The sequence below is a fragment of the Oncorhynchus masou genome, chromosome 12 (assembly GCF_036934945.1).
Source record: "Oncorhynchus masou masou isolate Uvic2021 chromosome 12, UVic_Omas_1.1, whole genome shotgun sequence".
In the NCBI taxonomy this organism is placed as follows: domain Eukaryota; kingdom Metazoa; phylum Chordata; class Actinopteri; order Salmoniformes; family Salmonidae; genus Oncorhynchus; species Oncorhynchus masou.
Window position 1 is genome coordinate 40,055,591 of NC_088223.1, and position 22,266 is coordinate 40,077,856.

Consider the following 22,266-nt stretch of genomic DNA (forward strand, 5'->3'; position numbering starts at 1 on the left):
TTTCCAATGCCTCACAAAGAAGGGCACCTATTGGTAGATGGGTAAAAATAAAAAAGCAGACATTGAATATCCGTTTGAGTATGGTGAAGTTATTAAATACACTTTGTATGGTGTATCAATACACACAGTCACTACAAAGATACAGGCGTCCTTCCTAACTCAGTTGCCAGAGAGAGAGGAAAACAGTAGTGTGTGTGGTGTGTGCGCGCGCGCGCGTGTGGCCATAGTCCATGAAAGAGTTAGTAAAAAAAAAAAAAGTCATTGCAGGTAGTCCAGGTAGCAAGTTGATTAGCTATTTAGCAGCCTTGTTTAGCAGTTAGCTAATACTAATACAGCTAGCGCTTGTGCTACAACTGGTTTTATAGCTGTAACCAGTGTTTGAGATATAGCAAGTACACTACTAGCTTACAACCAATATCTTTGCATTCGCCAATGGTGGAGCTACAATTTACAACTCTTGTGCTTTAATGCAATAACACTGTAACCGCCCTGAAAGTGGAGGATCATGGAGCGGTCGCCACCATCGTCAAACCTCTCAGGACCATCTACAGTGGCCCTCGTGGCACATTTACAGTACAGTACTTTCAGCAATTCTGCACTCACACCTTTTGTTTGTTTGTGTGGTTTTTGTGTGTGTATCGCATCACTGAAAGCTCTCGAGGAGAAGTGAGTGCTGCTCTAAAGAAGAGAACAGAGCACTGGTAATGAGTTAAGTACAGTAGGGTCCTCTGGCGAGTACCATTACATGTCGTAAATAACTTAGAGCGTGGAGGCATCATGGCATCGTACTATGATGATTTACAGGTAACTACCAAAATAAAGGAAACCCCAATATAAAGTGTCTTTATAGACTGTTGGGCCACCACGAGCCAGAATAGCTTCAATGCACCTTGGCATATATTCTACAAGTGTCTGGAACTCTTGGAGGGATGCTACACCATTCTTCCATTTGGTTTTGTTGATGGTGGTGGAGAATGCGGTCTCGGGCACAGCTCCAGAGTGTTCAATTGGGTTGAGATCTGTTGATTGAGAAGGCCATGGCATATGGTTTACATAGTTTTCATGCTTATCAAACCATTCAGTGACCACTCGTGCCCTATGGATGGGGGGGATTGTCATACTATGGGGGCATAGCCATGGTAGCCAAATAATGGCCTGCTCAGGATTTTTATACATGATCCTAAGCATGATGGGATGTTAATTGCTTAATTAATTCCGGAACCATAGAAGCACCTGCTTTCAATATACTTGGTATCCCTTATTTACTCTAGTGTTTCTTCTATTTTGGCAGTTACTTGTATTATGATTTCCTGCCACACATGCACACACCCTTCCCTTACCCCAAACCCCCAATCAGGCCCATATTCCCCCAAACGTCATCCCAATAACAAACATTGACAGTATGAGTACTGGTGGGGATTTTCAGTTGCAGGAATAAATATGACGAACAAAAACCTGAGTGGCGAAAGTCATAAAGGCAGAACGACTGACTCCCTCCACATAAAATAACGTATTTACTTAACCTCTCAGGGTTATGCTGATGAGCAGTTTTTTTCTGTTTTAAGAGGGCAAAACTTCCGTCTTTTTGTTTATGTTGTGAAATCAGGGCAGGAGTAAATAAGGAAACTCTCACAAATAGCCCGGGAACAGGATGACCTATTTTGAAGGCACACTGTGGAACAAAGCTTTGTTAAACCCTATCTGTGAACCACAGAGTCTCCGAACAATATCATTTGTGTGTGTGTGTGTGTGTGTGTGTGTTTTACAGCAAACAGTCAAGGATTTAAGCTCACAGCCAAAGTGATGTAACCGAACCCAAGGGCCCCTCTGTTCCCTGGAATAACTGCTGCTGCAGTAATGAGTTTATGGACCAACCACATGGTAGACCAGATACTATAAATACATTTACTGATCATTGGCTTGCTCTGAGCACATCAGAAGAAGGGCCAGATTAGACAATCTCATGGTCACCGAAACAACGGCCTTTCTTAGACGGCATGAAACCCGAACCGAGGGGAAAAAGAGCCAGTCGAAAACCAGATCACGCACCCGGAAAAAAATGGATACCATCCAATCGCAAACCCGACCCCATCCCCAAGAACTCGACACGCTCCAATCACAAACCCTCGTTCCTTTCTTTTTTTAATAGGGGCTAGATCAGCTTTAATATTGCAGATAGATTGTAGCTTCCATCAATGTAATTGTCTGCATCACTTCCAATCCCCCATATGTTTTTGTATACAGTTGAAGTCAGAAGTTTACACACACCGTAGCCAAATACATTTAAACACAATTTTTCACAATTCCTGACATTTAATCCTAGTAAAAATTCCCTGTCTCAGGTCAGTTAGGATCACCACTTTTATTTAAAGAATGTGAAATGTCAGAATAATAGTAGAGAGAAGGACTTATTTCAGTTTTTATTTCTTTCATCATATTCCCCGTGGGTCAGAAGTTTACGTACACACTCAATTAGTATTTGGTAGCATTGTCTTTAAATTGTTTGACTTGGGTCAAATGTTTTGGGTAGCCTTCCACAAGCTTCCCACAATAGGTTGGGTGAATTTTGGCCCATTCCTCCTGACAGAGCTGGTGTAACTGAGTCAGGTTTGTAGGCCTCCTTACTCGCACATGCTTTTTCAGTTCTGCCCACAACATGCATATAATTTAGTTTCCAAAACTGTTTGTGAGTATAACAGAACTGATATTGTAGGCAAAAACCTAAGGAAAATCCACCCGGAAGTGCAGTTTTTCCTGAAAGCTCTGTTCCATTGCCTGCCTTCGCTCCATTTAAAGGGATTCCTTTTCCTATGGCTTCCACATGTTGTGAACAGTCTTTAGACATCGTTTCAGGCTTTTATTTTGAAAAATGAGCGAGAAAGATCACATCGCGTCATTGTATGCCTGGGTGCCAGCAGTGTTTTGCATGCGCAACAGCTTGGAGCAGACATTTTCTCTCTCTCCTATTGAAGAAGTTACTGTCCGGTTGAAATATTATCGATTATATATTGTAAGAACAACCTGAGGATTAATTATAAAAAACTTTTGACATGTTTCTACGAACTTTACGGATACTATTTGGAATTTTCGTCTGCCCGGTCGTGACCGCTCGAGCCTGTGGATTTCTGAACATAACTCGCCAACCAAATGGTGGTATTTTGGATATAAAAATTATCTTTATGGAACATTTATTGTGTAACTGGGAGTCTCGTGGGTGCAAATATCCAAAGATCATCAAAGGTAAGCGATTTAATTTAATGCTTTTCTGACTTTTGTGACCAATCTACTTGGCTGCAAGCTGTTTGTAATGTTTTGTCTGCTGAGAGAGATGTCCTTACATAAACGCTTGGTATGCTTTCGCCGAAAAGCTTTTTTGAAATCTGCACTTTGCTATATTGCACTTGTGATTTCATGAAAATTAAATATTTTTAGTAATTGAATTTGAATTTGGCTCACTGCAATTCAGAGGATGTTGACGAAAATGATCCCGCTAACGGGATGGGTTCATCAAGAAGTTAAGCCATTTTGCCACAACTTTGAAAGTATGCTTGGTGTCATTGTCCATTTGGAAGACCCATTTTCGACCAAGCTTTAACTTCCTGACTGATGTCTTGAGATGTTGCTTCAATATAGCCACATAATCTTCCTACCTCATGATGCCATCTATTTTGTGAAGTGCACCAGTCCCTCCTGCAGCAAAGCACCCCACAACATGATGCTGCCACCCCGTGCTTCACGGTTGGGATGGTATTCTTCGGCTTGCAAGCCTCCCATTTTTCCTTCAAACATAACGATGGTCATTATGGCCAAACAGTTCTATTTTTGTTTCATCAGACCAGAGGACATTTCTCCAGAAAGTACGATCTTTGTCCCCATGTGCATTTGCAAACCGTAGTCTGGCTTTTTTATTGGCGGTTTTGGAGCAGTGGCTTCTTCCTTGCTGATCGGTCTTTCAGGTTATGTCGAAATAGGACTTGTTTTACTGTGGATATAGATAATTTTGTACCCGTTTCCTCCAACATCTTCACAAGGTCCTTTGCTGCTGTTCTGGGATTGATTTGCACTTTTCGCACCAAAGTACATTCATCTCTAGGAGACAGAACCTGTCTCCTTCCTGAGCGGTATGAAGGCTGCGTGGTCCCATGGTGTTTATACTTGCATTCTATTGTTTGTACAGATGAACGTGCTACCTTCAGGCGTTTGGAAATTGCTCCCAAGGATGAACCAGACTTGTGAAGGTCAATTTTATTTTCTGAGGTCTTGGCTGATTTCTTTTGATTTTCCCATGATGTCAAGCAAAGAGGCACTGAGTTTGAAGATAGGCCTTGAAATACATCCACACGTACACCTCCAATTGACTCAAATGATGTCATGGCTTTAGAAGCTTCTGATAGGCTAATTGACATCATTTTCTGGAATTTTCCAAGCTGTTTGAAGGCACAGCCAATTTAGTGTATGTAAACTTCTGACCCACTGGAATTGTGATACAGTGAGATAATCTGTCTGTAGACCATTGTTAGAAAAATAACTTGTCATGCACAAAGTAGATGTTCTAACCAACTTGCCAAAACGGTATTTTGTTAACAAGAAATTTGTGTAAATATGTGTTTAAAAAAAAAAAAATAATCCTGTCTTTCCTCTAATCTCAGTGTCTCCTGTCTATTTCTTTCACAACCATCAGCTCCATTCAACCCCTCCAATCTATCTCTTAACACCATTCATATTGGATTTCTATTTGCCATATATTTTTCAACAGTGCTGTGATGTTTCACAAAAGTTCTGAACCTTTTCTGTAGACAAAAGTTCTGAACTTTCCTATTCTCATAATGTCTACAGATTGTAAATTAAAAATGCACCCTGTTCCTTTTACCCCCCAAGAAAAACATGACTGTAGCCCAGATAAGGTACTTCTAAGCAGGCTTGACGGTTAGCTGGGTACTGTGTGACTCTCCAGGCATACACTTTCTCACACAGAGTTCCACAGAGGCAACACATGGATGGATGGATGGATGGATGGAGAGAGAGAGGGAGAAAATACACTTCGTGAGAGAACATACACACACACCACAGAGAACAAATACATACACACACACCACAGAGAACAAATACATACACACACACCACAGAGAACAAATACATACACACACACACACAGAGAACAAATACATACACACACACACACACACACACAGAGAACAAATACACACACACACACACACACACACACACACACACACAGAGAACAAATACACACACACACAGAGAGAGAGAACAAATACACAGAGAGAACAAATACACAGAGAGAACAAATACACAGAGAGAACAAATACACAGAGAGAACAAATACACAGAGAGAACAAATACACAGAGAGAGAGAGAACAAATACACAGAGAGAGAGAACAAATACACAGAGAGAGAGAACAAATACACAGAGAGAGAGAACAAATACACACACAGAGAGAGAGAGAGAACAAATACACACAGCAAGAGAGAGAGAGAACAAATACACACAGCGAGAGAGAGAGAGAACAAATACACAGAGAGAACAAATACACAGAGAGAGAGAGAGAACAAATACACAGAGAGAGAGAGAGAACAAATACACAGAGAGAGAGAACAAATACACAGAGAGAACAAATACACAGAGAGAACAAATACACAGAGAACAAATACACACAGAGAGAACAAATACACAGAGAGAAGAACAAATACACACAGAGAGAGAGAGAGAGAGAGAACAAATACACACACAGAGAGAGAGAGAACAAATACACACAGAGAGAGAGAGAACAAATACACACACAGAGAGAGAGAGAACAAATACACAGCACACAGACAGAGAGAGAACAAATACACACACAGAGAGAGAGAGAGAACAAATACACACAGAGAGAGAGAGAACAAATACACAGAGAGAGAGAGAGAGAGAACAAATACACAGAGAGAACAAATACACAGAGAGAACAAATACACAGAGAGAACAAATACACAGAGAGAGAGAACAAATACAGAGAGAGAGAGAACAAATACAGAGAGAGAGAGAACAAATACACAGAGAGAGAGAACAAATACAGAGAGAGAGAGAACAAATACAGAGAGAGAGAGAGAACAAATACACACAGAGAGAACAAATACACACAGAGAGAACAAATACACACAGAGAACACATACACACAGAGAGAACAAATACACACAGAGAGAACAAATACACACAGAGAGAACAAATACACACAGAGAGAACAAATACACACAGAGAGAACAAATACACACAGAGAGAACAAATACACACAGAGAGAACAAATACACACAGAGAGAACAAATACACAGAGAGAGAGAACAAATACACAGAGAGAGAACAAATACACACAGAGAGAGAGAACAAATACACACAGAGAGAGAGAACAAATACACAGAGAGAGAGAACAAATACACACACAGAGAGAGAACAAATACACACACAGAGAGAACAAATACACACAGAGAGAGAGAGAGAACAAATACACAGAGAGAACAAATACACAGAGAGAGAGAACAAATACACAGAGAACAAATACAGAGAGAGAACAAATACACACACAGAGAGAACAAATACACACACAGAGAGAGAACAAATACACAGAGAGAGAGAGAACAAATACAGAGAGAGAGAGAACAAATACACACAGAGAGAGAGAGAGAACAAATACACAGAGAGAGAGAACAAATACACAGAGAGAGAGAGAGAGAGAGAGAACAAATACACAGAGAGAGAACAAATACACACACAGAGAGAGCGAGAACAAATACACACACAGAGAGAACAAATACATAGAGAGAGAGAGAGGGAACAAATACACACACACACATACACACACACAGAGAGAACAAATACACACACACAGAGGAGAGAGAGAGAACAAATATACACACACACAGAGAGAACATATATATACACACACACACACACAGCGAACAAATACACACACACACACACAGAGAGAGAACAAATACACACACACAGAGAACAAATACACACACACACAGAGAGAGAACAAATACACACACACAGAGCAAGAACAAATACACACACAGAGAGCGAGAACAAATACACACACAGAGAGGGAGAACAAATACACACACAGAGAGAGAACAAATGCATACAGAGAGAGAGAGTGAGAACAAATACACACACACACACACAGAAAACATATACACACACAGAGAACAAATACACACAGAGAGAGAGACAAAATACACACACACACAGAGAGAGAACAAATACATACAGAGAGAGAGAGAACAAATACACACACACAGAGAGAGAGAAAAAAATACACACACACACAGAGAGAGCACATACATACACAGAGAGAGAGAGAACAAATACACACACACAGAGGAAAGAGAGAGAGAGAGAGAACAAATACACACACAGAGAGAACAAATACACACACAGAGAGAACAAATACACACACACAGAGAACAAATACACACACACACACACACACACCCACAGAGAAAACAAATACACCCACAGAGAGAACAAATACACACACACAGAGAACAAATACACACACACACACACACACACCCACAGAGAAAACAAATACACCCACAGAGAGAACAAATACACACAGAGAGAGAACAAATACATACAGAGAGAGAGAGAACAAATACACACACACAGAGAGAGAACAAATACACACACACACAAACACAGAGAACAAATACACACACAGAGAGAACAAATACACACAGAGAGAGAACAAATACACACAGAGAGAGAACAAATACACACACAGAGAGAACAAATACACACAGAGAGAGAACAAATACACACACAGAGAGAGAGAGAACAAATACACACACACACACACACAGAGAACAAATACACACACACAGAGAGAACAAATACACGCAGAGAGAGAGAGAACAATACACACAGAGAGAGAGAACAAATACACACACAGAGAGGAGAGAGAGAACAAATACACACAGAGAGAGAGCGATCAGTGGCAAGGGAGCCACCACAGGCTGAAGAGATGGAGGAAAAAAAGAGAGAAAAGAGAAAGTGAGAGAAGACAGTTTTTACTGTGTAAATTACAGTGCAGTAGTGTTGTTCTTTACAAATCAACATTCAGCCTTTGTTTGGGAGGTAAACGGCATGAGTGGGCCTTGTAATTGGTTTGTTTAATAACTGGCATTGCTCTTTATTTCTGACACACACACACACACATTTACTCGCACATACACACATTCACAAAGAAACCTACTTCACATTCATTCAAATGCACAAACACATTCACTCTCGCACACATTCTCACAAACTAGGCAACACACCAAGCATGGTTGTATTCATACCCTGTCATGTTTAATTTGGGTTTAGTAGGTTGTAGTAATCAGAGAAAAGAATAGAACTCCAAAGTAATTCTGAGGGCTTTTATGAGACACGGTAGACAGATTATGCGTTTTACTTGTTTTTATTCAGTATTTAATATTCTAGCTCCTTAACTACAGTGAACTCCATTGGGACAGTTACACATTTGTCATTTTTGCTCTGTACTCCAGCACTTTGGATTTGAAATGATACAATGTCTGAGGTTAAAGTGCTCACTGGCATCTTTGTATTCATATCGGGTGAACTATTTAGAAATTACAAGACTTTTTCTATATACAGTGCTTTTGACAAGTATTCAGACCCCTTGACTTTTTCCACATTTTGTTACGTTACAGCCTTATTCTAAAATGTATTAAATCAATGTTTTTCTTATTCAATCTACACACAATATTCCATAATGAGGTTTTTAGAAATTTTTTGCTATATATACAGTGCCTTGCGAAAGTATTCGGCACCCTTGAACTTTGCGACCTTTTGCCACATTTCAGGCTTCAAACATAAAGATATAAAACTGTATTTTTTTGTGAAGAATCAACAACAAGTGGGACACAATCTTGAAGTGGAACGACATTTATTGGATATTTCAAACTTTTTTAACAAATCAAAAACTGAAAAATTGGGCGTGCACAATTATTCAGCCCCCTTAAGTTAATACTTTGTAGCGCCACCTTTTGCTGCGATTACAGCTGTAAGTCGCTTGGGGTATGTCTCTATCAGTTTTGCACATCGAGAGACTGAAATTTTTTCCCATTCCTCCTTGCAAAACAGCTCGAGCTCAGTGAGGTTGGATGGAGAGCATTTGTGAACAGCAGTTTTCAGTTCTTTCCACAGATTCTCGATTGGTATGTTTATTTTTGAACCATTCCATTGTAGATTTTGCTTTATGTTTTGGATCATTGTCTTGTTGGAAGACAAATCTCCGTCCCAGTCTCAGGTCTTTTGCAGACTCCATCAGGTTTTCTTCCAGAATGGTCCTGTATTTGGCTCCATCCATCTTCCCATCAATTTTAACCATCTTCCCTGTCCCTGCTGAAGAAAAGCAGGCCCAAACCATGATGCTGCCACCACCATGTTTGACAGATGCTGACGGATGCTGTGTTCAGGGTGATGAGCTGTGTTGCTTTTACGCCAAACATAACGTTTTGCATTGTTGCCAAAAAGTTCAATTTTGGTTTCATCTGACCAGAGCACCTTCTTCCACATGTTTGGTGTGTCTCCCAGGTGGCGTGTGGCAAACTTTAAACAACACTTTTTATGGATATCTTTAAGAAATGGCTTTCTTCTTGCCACTCTTCCATAAAGGCCAGATTTGTGCAATATACGACTGATTGTTGTCCTATGGACAGAGTCTCCCACCTCAGCTGTAGATCTCTGCAGTTCATCCAGAGTGACCATGAGCCTCTTGGCTGCATCTCTGATCAGTCTTCTCCTTGTATGAGCTGAAAGTTTAGAGGGACGGCCAGGTCTTGGTAGATTTGCAGTGGTCTGATACTCCTTCCATTTCAATATTATCGCTTGCACAGTGCTCCTTGGGATGTTTAAAGCTTGGGAAATCTTTTTGTATCCAAATCCGGCTTTAAACTTCTTCACAACAGTATCTCGGACCTGCCTGGTGTGTTCCTTGTTCTTCATGATGCTCTCTGCGCTTTTAACGGACCTCTGAGACTATCACAGTGCAGGTGCATTTATACGGAGACTTGATTACACACAGGTGGATTGTATTTATCATCATTAGTCATTTAGGTCAACATTGCATCATTCAGAGATCCTCACTGAACTTCTGGAGAGAGTTTGCTGCACTGAAAGTAAACGGGCTGAATAATTTTGCACGCCCAATTTTTCAGTTTTTGATTTGTTAAAAAAGTTTGAAATATCCAATAAATGTCGTTCCACTTCATGATTGTGTCCCACTTGTTGTTGATTCTTCACAAAAAAATACAGTTTTATATCTTTATGTTTGAAGCCTGAAATGTGGCAAAAGGTCGCAAAGTTCAAGGGGGCCGAGTACTTTCGCAAGGCACTGTGTGTATATATATATATATATATATATAAATATATATATATATATATATATATATATATAATTTTTTTTTTTAAAGGAACCTTATTTACATACAGTTGAAGTTGGAAGTTTACATACACCTTAGCTAAATACATTTAAACTGTATTTTTCACAATTCCTGACGTTTAATCCTAGTAAAAATTCCCTGTTTTAGGTCAGTTAGATCAGCAATTTATTTTCAGAATGTGAATTGTCAGAATAATAGTAGAGATAAGGATTTATTTCAGCTTTTATTTCTTTCATCGCATTCCCAGTGGGTCAGAAGATTACATACTCAATTAGTATTTGGTAGCATTGCCTTTAAATTGTTTAACTTGGGTAAAATGTTTTGGGTAGCCTTCCACAAGCTTCCCACAATAAGTTGGGTGAATTTTGGCCCATTCCTCCTGACAGAGCAGGTGTAACTGAGTCAGGTTTGTAGACCTCCTTGCTCGCACACGCTTTTTCAATTCTGCCCACAAATGTTCTATAGGATTGAGGTCAGGGCTTTGTGATGGCCACTCCAATACCTTGACTTTGTTGTCCTTAACTTCACTAGGGTAGGGGGCAGCATTTGGAATTTTGGATGAAAAGCGTGCCCAAATTGAACTGCCTGCTACTCAGGCCCAGAAGCTAGGATATGCATATAATTAGTAGATTTAGATAGAAAATACTCAAGTCTCCAAAACTGTTAAACTAATGTCGGTGAGTATAACAGAAATGTTATGCCAGTCGAAAATGACAGAGGAAAATCCAACCAGGAAGTACCAGGAAGTACTATTATTTCAAAAGGCTGTTTTTCCATTGAAAGCCGATCCACCATACAAAGACCTAGGACCCAGTTCACAATCTTTGTGGCTTCCTCGACATGTGGCCAGTCTTTAGGCATTGTTTCAGGCTTTTACTCTGAAAAATTAGGGAGATACAGCACTTTCAATGAGAAGCCAGTGGAAATTTCCAGACATGAGCCCAGCGCGTGATCGGTAGCGCGCCTTTCTTGTTTACCTTTTCTATTGACAAAGCTTTTGTCCGGTTGAAATATTATTTATTATTTATGAGAAAAACAACCTGATTTATTTTTAACATCGTTTGAAATGTTTCTACTAACTTTTATTGTACGTTTTTGACTTTTCATCTTGATGTTGAGAGCGCGCATTGTGACTTTTGGAGTTTTTAATACATTTTTAGACATAAAAGGGGACATTATCTAACAAAACTTACATTTATTGTCTATCATGGAGACCTGGGAGTGCCACCAGATGAAGATCAACAAAGGTAAGTGATTAATTTTAATGCTGTTTCTGACTTTTGTGACACGTCTCCTTGGTTGGAAAATGGCTGTTTGGTTTTGTGGCTAGGCTAGGCTGACCTAACATAATCAAGTGGTGTGCTTTTCACCTTAAAGACTTTTTTAAATCTGACACAGCAGTTGCATTAAGGAGAAGTTTATCAAGGACAACAAAGTCAAGGTATCAGAGTGGCCATCGCAAAGCCCTGACCTCAGTCCTATAGAAAATCTGTGGGCAGAATTGAAAAAGCCTGTGCAAGCAAGGAGGCCAACAAACCCGACTCAGTTACACCAGCTCTGTCAGGAGGAAGGGGCCAATATTCAACCAACCTATTGTGGGAAGCTTGTGGAAGGCTACCTGAAACATTTGACCCAAGTTAAACAATTTAAAGGCAATGCTACCAAATACTAATTGAGTGTATGTAAACTTCTGACCCACTGGGAATGTTATGAAAGAAATACAAGCTGAAATAAATCCTTCTCTCTAATATTATTCTAACATTTCACATTCTTAAAATAAAGTGGTGATCCTTACTGACCTAAGACAAGGAATTTTTACTCAGATTAAATGTCAGGAATTGTGAAAAACTGAGTTTTAAATGTATTTGGCTGATGTGTATGTAAACTTCAGACTGTATCTACCTCACATACCTTATTATTATCTATCCTGATGTCTAGTCACTTTCCCCTGCCTTCATGTACATATCTACCTCAAATACCGTATTATTATCTATCCTGATGTCTAGTCACTTTCCCCTGCCTTCATGTACATATCTACCTCACATACCTTATTATTATCTATCCTGATGTCTAGTCACTTTCCCCTGCCTTCATGTACATATCTACCTCACATACCTTATTATTATCTATCCTGATGCCTAGTCACTTTCCCCTGCCTTCATGTACATATCTACCTCACATACCTTATTATTATCTATCCTGATGCCTAGTCACTTTACCCTGCCTTCATGTACATATCTACCTCAAATACCTTATTATCTATCCTGATGTCTAGTCACTTTCCCCTGCCTTCATGTACATATCTACCTCAAATACCTTATTATTATCTATCCTGATGCCTAGTCACTTTCCCCTGCCTTCATGTACATATCTACCTCAACTACCGTATTATTATCTATCCTGATGTCTAGTCACTTTACCCTGCCTTCATGTACATATTTCCCTCAAATACCTCGTACCTCTGCACATTGATCTGGTACTGGTACTCCCTGTATACAGCTTCATTCTTGTGTATTTTATTTCTCGTGTTACAATTTAGATATTTGTTTTTACTTTGCATCGTTGGGAAGGGCTCATAAGCAAGCATTCCATGGTAGTCTACACCAATTGTATTTGGTGCATGTGACACAACGTTTTAAATTTAGTGGTGTCTGACTTGCTCAAGCTGAACAAATTCAAATTGTGCCTTTTTTTCAATGCTGATTTGAATGCCATTGAGAGAACTAAAGTTAGGAATATTTTTGGGCGAATTTAGAAGTAAATCATCGACTTTTTCAAAAGTATCTGTCGTCTGATAACAAAATTCTTGTTGGTAACATAACATGTAATTAATGTCACATGTAATCTGTTACTCCCCAACCTTGCATATAACGACCTACACACTTGTGGTATTTATTTAGAGCTCTGTGGTATGTTCTAAAACGTTGAGTATGTCGTTTGATACACAGCCACAAAGCCTATATGTGGTAAATATAGCATAAGCACTTGCTTCCATTTCAATGAAAAAAAAGGTGGATTAATAACAGTGTGCCGGTCTTTCGGAGACTGATTCAGACTCATCAGAGACTTGGCATGTGTCACCCGTACCATGTCACACGTCGTAGCCAAGCTTTAAATGTCACTTATCTTCTCTCCCCTGATCCGCCTGACGTGTGTGTGTGTGTGTGTGTGTGTGTGTATGTGTGTGTGCTTTTTCTCTCACTCACTCACAGCTCTCCACCTCCCTTTGTGTGCCTGGGAGCGCAGTGCTGCTCCACTGTGTTGATTCTCTGCTGCTACTGACATTTTATAATTATGTCTCCCCTCCTTTTCTTCTCTCTTTTATCCTTTCTCTCTTTATCTCTTTCTTTCTCCTCTATTTTGTTAATTCCCCCTGATCCATATTTCTACCTCTCCTTGCCTGACACTTGTAATCACTTTTTTTATTCATTTTTTATCCCTACTTCATTTCCTCCTTAATTTCTCTGTATATTTTTGTTCCCATTTTTGCTTCCTTTTTGTTTGTTTATCCATTTCTCACTTCCGCCCTCTTTGAATCATCTCTTCTCTCTCGTTCGCTCTCTTTCTCTTCCTCTCGGTCTCTTTCTCTCTCTCTCCTTCTCTGCAGCCTCTCTGGAGGGATCTCCGTAGCCCAGGTGTTCTTGGAAACCAGCTGCCAACAGGACCCGGTCTCCCTCCGATCCTGGGCTTCCTACATCTGACCCTTGACCTCCTCCCACCACCAATCAAAGCCATCCTAACCCCAACCTCATACCTAACTCCAATCTGAATCCTAACCTTGATTTTAACCCCATGCTTAATTTCAAACATTCAAACAAGACAAGTCATTGGCCTGTCCAGTGACTTATCACAGACAGACAATCATTTTCTTGCCTTTAACCAAGAGTTTCCACTACATTTGTCCCTATCCCATCCCAACTCTCTTACCCCTTCTGAATTACCACCAGGGCTCTATTCTGAGAACAAGCATCAAAAATGTATCCATCCTCAACTGATGATCCCACGACAAGGACTGTGGAGAACAATGAGAAAACAAACACGTCAAAGATGGCGTCCACTTCCAACAACCTTCTCACTGTATAGTAAATCCTCCAGTGTAGAACAGACCTTAAGTGTGAATAGTACCCCCACGATACACCACCGAGCAGGTGTGTATAACATTCTAGTGACTTCTAATGGTGACTTTAGAGACATTGGGTACACCAGCCTTCCTCTCTCTCTGTCCTCACTGACTAAATCGCCAGAGCAGTGAGAGGGCGCTACATTTTGCATTCCTTTCCCCTCTCTGTCCCTCCTTTTTCTGACTGTTGTCTGCATTGATTCTGTGCCCTGTCAGAGTTTGGGCTTGCCTGGTGAAAATGACATCTGTTGTCCCGTCTGTCTTTTCCTCGCACCTTTCCCCTCCTTCACTTGGTGGGTCGCTTTCTCAGTGCGGTCTTCAAGCCTTCACTGTGAATACGTCCAGGTGTGGCATGAAGGGGGAGAACCTGGCAAACCAAAAGGTACTAAATGTGATGGTGAAAAGACCCTGGCAAACCATTAGGGAGGAAATGTGATCGTGAAAAGACCTGGCAACATTAAATGGAACACGGTATGGTATTGCGAGGACCTGGCTAAAGTGCTTTTGAGCCAGGGGAAATGAAATGACGGAGAACCTACATGGAACAATTGGTTGGTTGAGGATATGGTTGAGGGAGAGAACGAGGCAAGTTCTTCTCTACTGATGATGATGAAGAAGAAAAAGATTCTCTCACATATCTCACTGCTTGAGACTATTTTTAGATGAGGTATATTGAAAATAGTGTAGAAAGGAAAATGTACCGTGGGCAAAACAAATCATCCAATGTCTGTCAAGCCTCAGAGAGAGACGTGGTATGTACCTCTCGGGTACTGTTTTTATGAGAAACTAACTCTTTGCTGTGACTGTTCATGTGAAATGGCCATTCACTGGTGATATAAAGGCATTTTACCGGTCATGCCAACAAACCTGTTGCTTGGGCCATCGTGACCTATATGTGTGTTTTCACACTTTGTAGCCAGTAATAAACTTTAACTAAAGCCAGTATGCTGGAGTGATTCCTATTACCCATGTATCACTACCAGTGTAGCATGACCTATTGTTACCATCACAACAACCTCCTCCCTGTGAATATGAATAAATGCGGATCGAAAAAAATTGAAATGGCCACCAAGAAACCAAAGGGGGAGAATTCCAGCCCTGGAGAGCCTTTGATTTAGAGGAATTTAATTGCAACATTGGGTCTTGTGTGTTACGAGCGTCCATTGTTTGGTTTGGAGCTTGCCTTATGCTCTCTAGTGGTTGGTTGGCCCAGTAGTAGCAGATTAGTATTGATTAAACCTTCAGGACTGCGTTACCCTCCAGGCCTGGAATAGCCCAATCCCTGACATTGGAGAGGTAAGGAATGCTGATACTTGGTCACATGGGATGAAGTTGTCCATATCAAAATACAAGTGGCTATTTCATGCTTCGGTGGAGCTCTGGTGTCAGTGTCTCTCTTGGACTGTGTGGGCTGCCTGCCCTGCCTGGCTGCTTCCAGTCTGGAAGGCTGGCGCTCTGATTTCACATCATCTGGATGTCAATAGCCAAACTGGGAGGAGCGGTCTACAGAGTTAACACAAGGAAGTGTTTTGTTGAGGACAGTATTGAATTCAGTGTTTGGGTAAGGGAAAAAGCCTCCTGCAACTGTAACATGTCAGGATGGAGGGGTGTTTTGGGGAAGGGAAGTATGATTACTTTGTGTGCCGTAGCCAACCATGTGACTTTCAAGGCATTTCGAACCTGGGTCGTGCTCATTAGGGAATACCATAACAAAACGTTTTGCAACAGAAAACAAAAGCGATCGTTTCTTATTGGACAAGTCCAGGTAGTCCCTCCCTGTTTTCTCCTGTTTGGTTCCTAATGAACACGACTCTGCCAGCTCTGCCAAGGTGCCCGAGGACTTGCCTGAACTGGCTCTTTCCACAATCTCCTGATTTATTTTTTTAGGCATTTGGAATTTTTTCATTGGCGCTTTGCTAGTACACTGTTACACAAAATAAACCTTATACTGAGCCTCACTTTCTTATTGCACAAGAAAAACATGCAAGCAAATAGAAGCAGACATACAAGGAATTGTGTCACTACACATAGTCAGACATTACATTCACAGGTGTATATGCATCCATCACATTCTCCATGAGTCATTCAGTATCGCGGTAGTATCCACATAGTGTAGAAGTGTTCTTATTTACATTTTTATTCAACTTGTCAAGTCAGTTAAGAACAATGACGGCCTACACCGGCCAAACCCGGGCGCCGCTGGGCCAATTGTGCGCCGCCCTTTGGGACTCCCAATCACGGCCGGTCGTGATACAGCCTGGATTCGAACCAGGGTGTCTGACGCCTCAAGCACTGACATGCAGTGCCTTAGACCGCTGCGCCACTCAGGAGCCAATAAAAGTGACTGAAATAATGACGTAATACATTATTTACCATTTATTTCTATCGGGCCAAAAATGATCTGAAGCGCAACTACAACAAACAGTAAATGCATCCAACAAGTTTTTAGTCACAAGCTTGACGTAGTTATTGTGTGCTAGAAATATGGGACCAAATACGAAACATTTTAAGTGAATTTGTCCCAATACCTTAGTCCCCCCATTTTAGGGGACCAATGAACAAAAAGTGGTGTAATTTCTAAATAGTTCACCTGGATGAAAATACTCTCAAATTAAAGCTGACTGCACTTTAATCATTTAAATCCAAAGTGCTGGAATACGGAGCCATGAAAACAACAAAATTGTCACTGTCCCAATACTTTTGGTGCTCACTGTATTTGGAAAGATCTAGACAATGGGGACTGTCTAATTTTATTTATTTTGTTGTGTGGTTTTTTTGCAATATTGCAGAGAATGAAGTTGGGTTACTTCTAAGTAACTTTGGGTTGCTTAGATTTAGATTTTGTTTCGGTGTGAATTGAGACCGATACGTTCATATCAGTTGTGTTACTCCCATGTATTCACCATTCTTTATTTCTATTGTGGATAGTTTCTGTGAACCAATGGAAAGGCTTACAAAACAATGAGCAAACCAGATTTTGTATTGAAATACATGGACTTGGATTGTGATGATACCGATGAATGAATCCTGCACACGATGTTCTTTATTTTATATTTTTATCAGGAATAATGTTTGACTTGACGTGTATGAAATTGTTTGATCAAATATGCATAAAAGGGTAGTAGTTCTGCACCTTTGTATAGTTTTTCTTCCAATATTGATCATGATTTAGTATCTGCAAAGAAAATGTATTGATCTAATGGGATTTTTAAGACTGTTTTGTCTGCTTGGACTCGAAAGATAAATATGGTTGCAGGCAGTGGTGTTATTTTCATGAATCTATTTGCAATTTTGACGGTAGACTATAATATCGTTTTTTTTATGTATTTGTTTTGCGAAGGCAACTACATTACATTTTGAAAACGCATTTACTGTTTTGCAAAAGGCCACATAGTTCTGCCTTGTGGAACACTGTTTTGAAAATCGACAACATTGTGCAAAAAAATTGCTCGTACGCAATTGAGAAACTGTAATGTATGATTTTTCTTCCATATTTACAGAATGTTTTAATTACTTGCTGGTGTTTTCCGTATCAGACAGGCATGCAGACCAAGTCTTCAGCCCCCTTCCCCTCCATCTACATATAGGGTGCATAATCTTAGATATCAATGAAATGTTGGCAACACTTCACATATGTCATAACAGCTGACATTACATGTCATAACCTGTTTATAATATGGTCATGACACTTTATATTTAGACCTGTGGAGACATTATTTTATGGCTGTTGTGACCCCTACATAAGAGTCACAGGAGGCTGGTGAGGGGAGGATGGCTCATAATAACGTCTGGAACAGAGTGAAAGGCATCAAACACACAGAAACCATTTGATACCATTCCACCAGTCCCGCTCCAGCTATTACCATGAGCCTGTCCTCCCCAATTAAGTCTCCACCAACCTCCTGTGATAAGAGTGTCAAAACTTACCACAGTAGTTATTTTATGGCAGGTTATGACACCTACATAAGTGTCAAAATGCACAAAACCTACCGAACAATGCAAAACATTCCATTACGCCATAACCTACTTTTCAACAGTATGTCATCGTTTTTATTGACCATAATAAATGATCATTGTAATTGCGTACACATTGACGTCAGACATGCACCTACCCCACGCTCTGTTGCTGATGACTGGGATGAATGCAGGAGCAGGACGGATATAAGGGCATGTACGTCATCGGCCTATCTGGCTTATATGATTATGATGGTCATAATGCATCTTGGCAATGTCATAAAGTGTATTTTCTACAAGTTATCTCAACTATGAGGTTTGGAAAAAAACATGACTGTAAATAATTCATAACAACAACAAAGGGTTTGAAAAACAAACTTTGAACCGAAAGGAAGCTTCTTGGCAGGGAAAAAAACTCATTTGAATAAATGTGGGTTTTGACACTTATGTAGGCGTTATAACCAGCCATAAAATAACGCAATATATGTCACAGCAGGTGTAAATACAGTATATTAGTCAGGAGTGTTATGAACATATTTCAGGTTATACACGTTATGTTAGCTGTTATGACATGGTTATGTGTAAAGTGTTACCAAATAATAATATAACATATAAACCAATTAACAGTGGGGTTTGTAGTCTTATTATTCTTTGTAAAAAAAAAAAAGTTTTTAAGTAACTTATTTGAAATATACTTGCTCATTGTATATTGAGTGATGTTCTACTGTAGTGTACATTATTGAGCATACCCCGCTGCATATTGTTACATACACCAAATGTTCTTTACACACCTTTTATTGTGTTGTGTAACCTAACTGACTGCTAAATAAAGTGTGAAGACACAGATCCTGAAGATGGATGATGTATCAGTGCTACTGTGTGATACTATACAATGTAAACCATCTCTCCTGGTTAACACGCTCCGGCCTCCCCACTACCTCTGAGTCCACTTGGAGTGTAAATCACAGTAGGAAATGACAGAGCAGCTCTGCTACACACGCGCGCGCACACACACGCCGAGAGAGAGAAAGCAGCTCCACACACACGAACGCCGCTTCATACACACACACACACACACACACGGCGGTAGTGGAAGCTGCGCCGTGGAGCATGACACCGGTGTCTATGCTGAAACTCACTTACCCTGGGACATGCGGTGGAAAGGAAAGGGGGAGGAGTGAGAGATGAGAGAGAGGTGACAGTAAATCACCAGGGCACACAAGATATGCAGAAGACGCTCTCAGCACTTTAGGCTGTTTGGATGAAACTTGCCCTATTTTGTCTTTCTCACATTCTCTCTCTCATCCGGTCTCTCCTTCTAGCTCTCTCTCTCTCTTCAGCAATCCAATTCTAGCCCTCACTTCTGCTGTCCCTCGACACGTCTGAGTCGGTGTCCATCTTTCTCTCTGCCCCACCTTTTATCTTTCGGTCCCCCTCTTCTTCTCCATTCTTCCCTTTGACTCTCTAGATCCCTGTTCTCTCGTTACCGTGTCTTATTTTCCCCCTCCAAGCTCTTTATTTTGTCTTTTCTCTCTCTCTCTCTCTCCTCACTCTGTCTCTTTACATCCCCACTCTCAGTCGGGTATGTTGAACACATAGACTGTCTCATGAATTAAACATGTTGGACACTATGCAACCCAGCCCCTTTTGGTGTGTCAAGCTGAACATTTTAACACGGGGGTGCTCTGGCCACAGTGGAGAGGGAGAGAACGTGTGCAGCATGTACGTTTGAGGAGTGTGCATCTGTGTCCGTGTGTGTGTGTGTTGGAGGAAGTCCTTAGTGTTCTGCCCCTCTTTTCTCTCTGACACACTGTATCTGATTCAGCGGGGAGGGCAACATCTGTTTCTGTTTTATTGTTTGGAGAGAACCGAGGGTTAAGCACAAGGAGTACACTACTTTATTAACATATGGTTTAACCCTTTGACTAAGCAGCACGGAGTGGAATGTGCTCTCTTGCTCTCTGTCATCTCTTGTCTCGCTGAACTTCACAGTACATAATGTTTGTTCTTAGCCAATGTTTTTTTCATGGCGAGTCGCAAGTAAGCCTTTTTTTCTTTCTCTTTCTTGTTGTACGTGTTCAATTCTCCCCCCTCCGTTATTTTTTTGTTTGTTGTTGTATTGAAATTTGGGGACTCATGTTCCTGCTCTCTTTCCCCTCCCTCCCTCTTTCTCTCGCTATTGCACTATCCTCTTCCTCGGTCTGTCCACTATGAGGCTTTGGGTGTAAGTGAGTTGAACACTATCTATCCTGTCCATGGCTGCTGGTCTGTCTCAGTCCCATCATCACTTCAGGTGGTGTGACCGATTCCCCACTTCAGCAGCCAAGGGTTAAGCCTCTTTCCCCTTATCAGTTATTACAGCAGGATCGAGATCAAATTTGCACCCATCCACTCGTGCACACACACACATACACACACACACTTCACCTGGTTGAGCTCACTCTAAGCTACTTCTCATGTGTTGATCTCCTCTGCAGGGCCTATGTTGTCACTCCAGAGGAACCACAACAGTGCTCGTGAATCATTACTGTCGGGCTCCTCTCTCCAGTCTCACTCTCCCCTTACCACTCTGGCTCACTTCCCTGTGCCTGTGGAATTATCAGTAACTGTTCTGATAGGAAGCCCTAGACTGACTTGATGGATTCCGCACTGATGGATTCCGACAGTGTGGCCCTTGTTCGTCGTCCGCGGGAAAGGTTTTTCCGGCTTCCAGTTGCAGCGGGCGTTCTGAAAGCCGAACGGTCGACGGGTGTAGCGGTGAAGCCCGGCGACATTTCCCTTTCTCAGCGCCTCTCGCAGCGGCTTCCTGCCGCTCGACATCAAGGGGAGAGTCGGGTAATTACAGTCACGTTTACGTGTCAGGGAGAGTCAATTATGTCAGTGACTGGGGGGGAGAGAGTAGCATGATAAAGGCTGTGTTTGTGTTCATGTGATCCCGAGAGCAGGTGTGTGTGAATGTTTGTACCCCGCGCCACTGTGTTAATGTGCTGGAGCTCCACAGGTTGCCAGAAACAATAAGGCCCCCTACCAACAACACCCCCCACCTTCAATAGCTAGTGGAACAGGCCAGAGCCAGCACAGTAGGGAACTGGAACCTGGGGCCCTCCAGCCGGCAGGCGCCACTGAGGACGAAGGGGTGCTGTGAGCGTGCTCATTAAAAAGTCTAGCGCTCTGCCCTAATGTTATCCGCTGGCGCTTCCCCCCCCCCCCCCCATACCTCCCCCTCCCTCAGTGAAGAAACCTGGGCCCGTCTGGTCTCGAAGTCTCTGTCACTGCCTCCTAATGAGGAGCCGAGCTCGGGACGACCGCTCTGGCTCTTTGTGGTACAAGATGGCCTCTCTCTTTCCCTCACACTTCCCACTGCTGGGTTGAGTTCAGGAATCTAGGGGACTGGTTATTATTAATAATTTACACCACAATGATGGGGAAGTTGGGAGATGAGATGATGTAACGTGTAGCCTTTGGTGGGAAATCCTCAATCCTCTCTCATTCAATTTCCGTGGGAAAGTACAGGATCCAGATAGGCCAAAACATTGAGCTTTGATGGCACCTTTCATCCACTATGTAGGAGTCAATATTAATTTAAACTGTGTTTGAGTCCCATTTTCCACCTGGATGAGTGTTGTTTGATATCTGTGTATTTTCACATGAATCATTTAGCTTTGGTATCCTTTTCCAGTGATAAAATTCCAGGAAACACATTAATTATTTGTCCTTCCAGGTTCTAGGCCAATCGAGGTCACCA

At 41.3% G+C, this 22,266-nt stretch overlaps 1 protein-coding gene across 4 annotated transcripts in view; it reads left to right on the forward strand.

Moving 5' to 3' along the window:
- LOC135550066 (sterile alpha motif domain-containing protein 12-like) overlaps window positions 1–19,378 on the forward strand; it is a 119,076-nt gene extending 99,698 nt beyond the window's left edge. For all 4 annotated transcript variants that reach the window (XM_064980528.1, XM_064980529.1, XM_064980531.1 and 1 more), the window contains one exon: window positions 14,055–19,378. In XM_064980528.1, the coding sequence (XP_064836600.1) occupies window positions 14,055–14,077 (23 nt within the window). In that variant the 3' untranslated portion in view covers window positions 14,078–19,378. The remainder of the gene's footprint in view (window positions 1–14,054) is intronic.
- The last annotated feature ends 2,888 nt before the right edge of the window (window positions 19,379–22,266 follow it).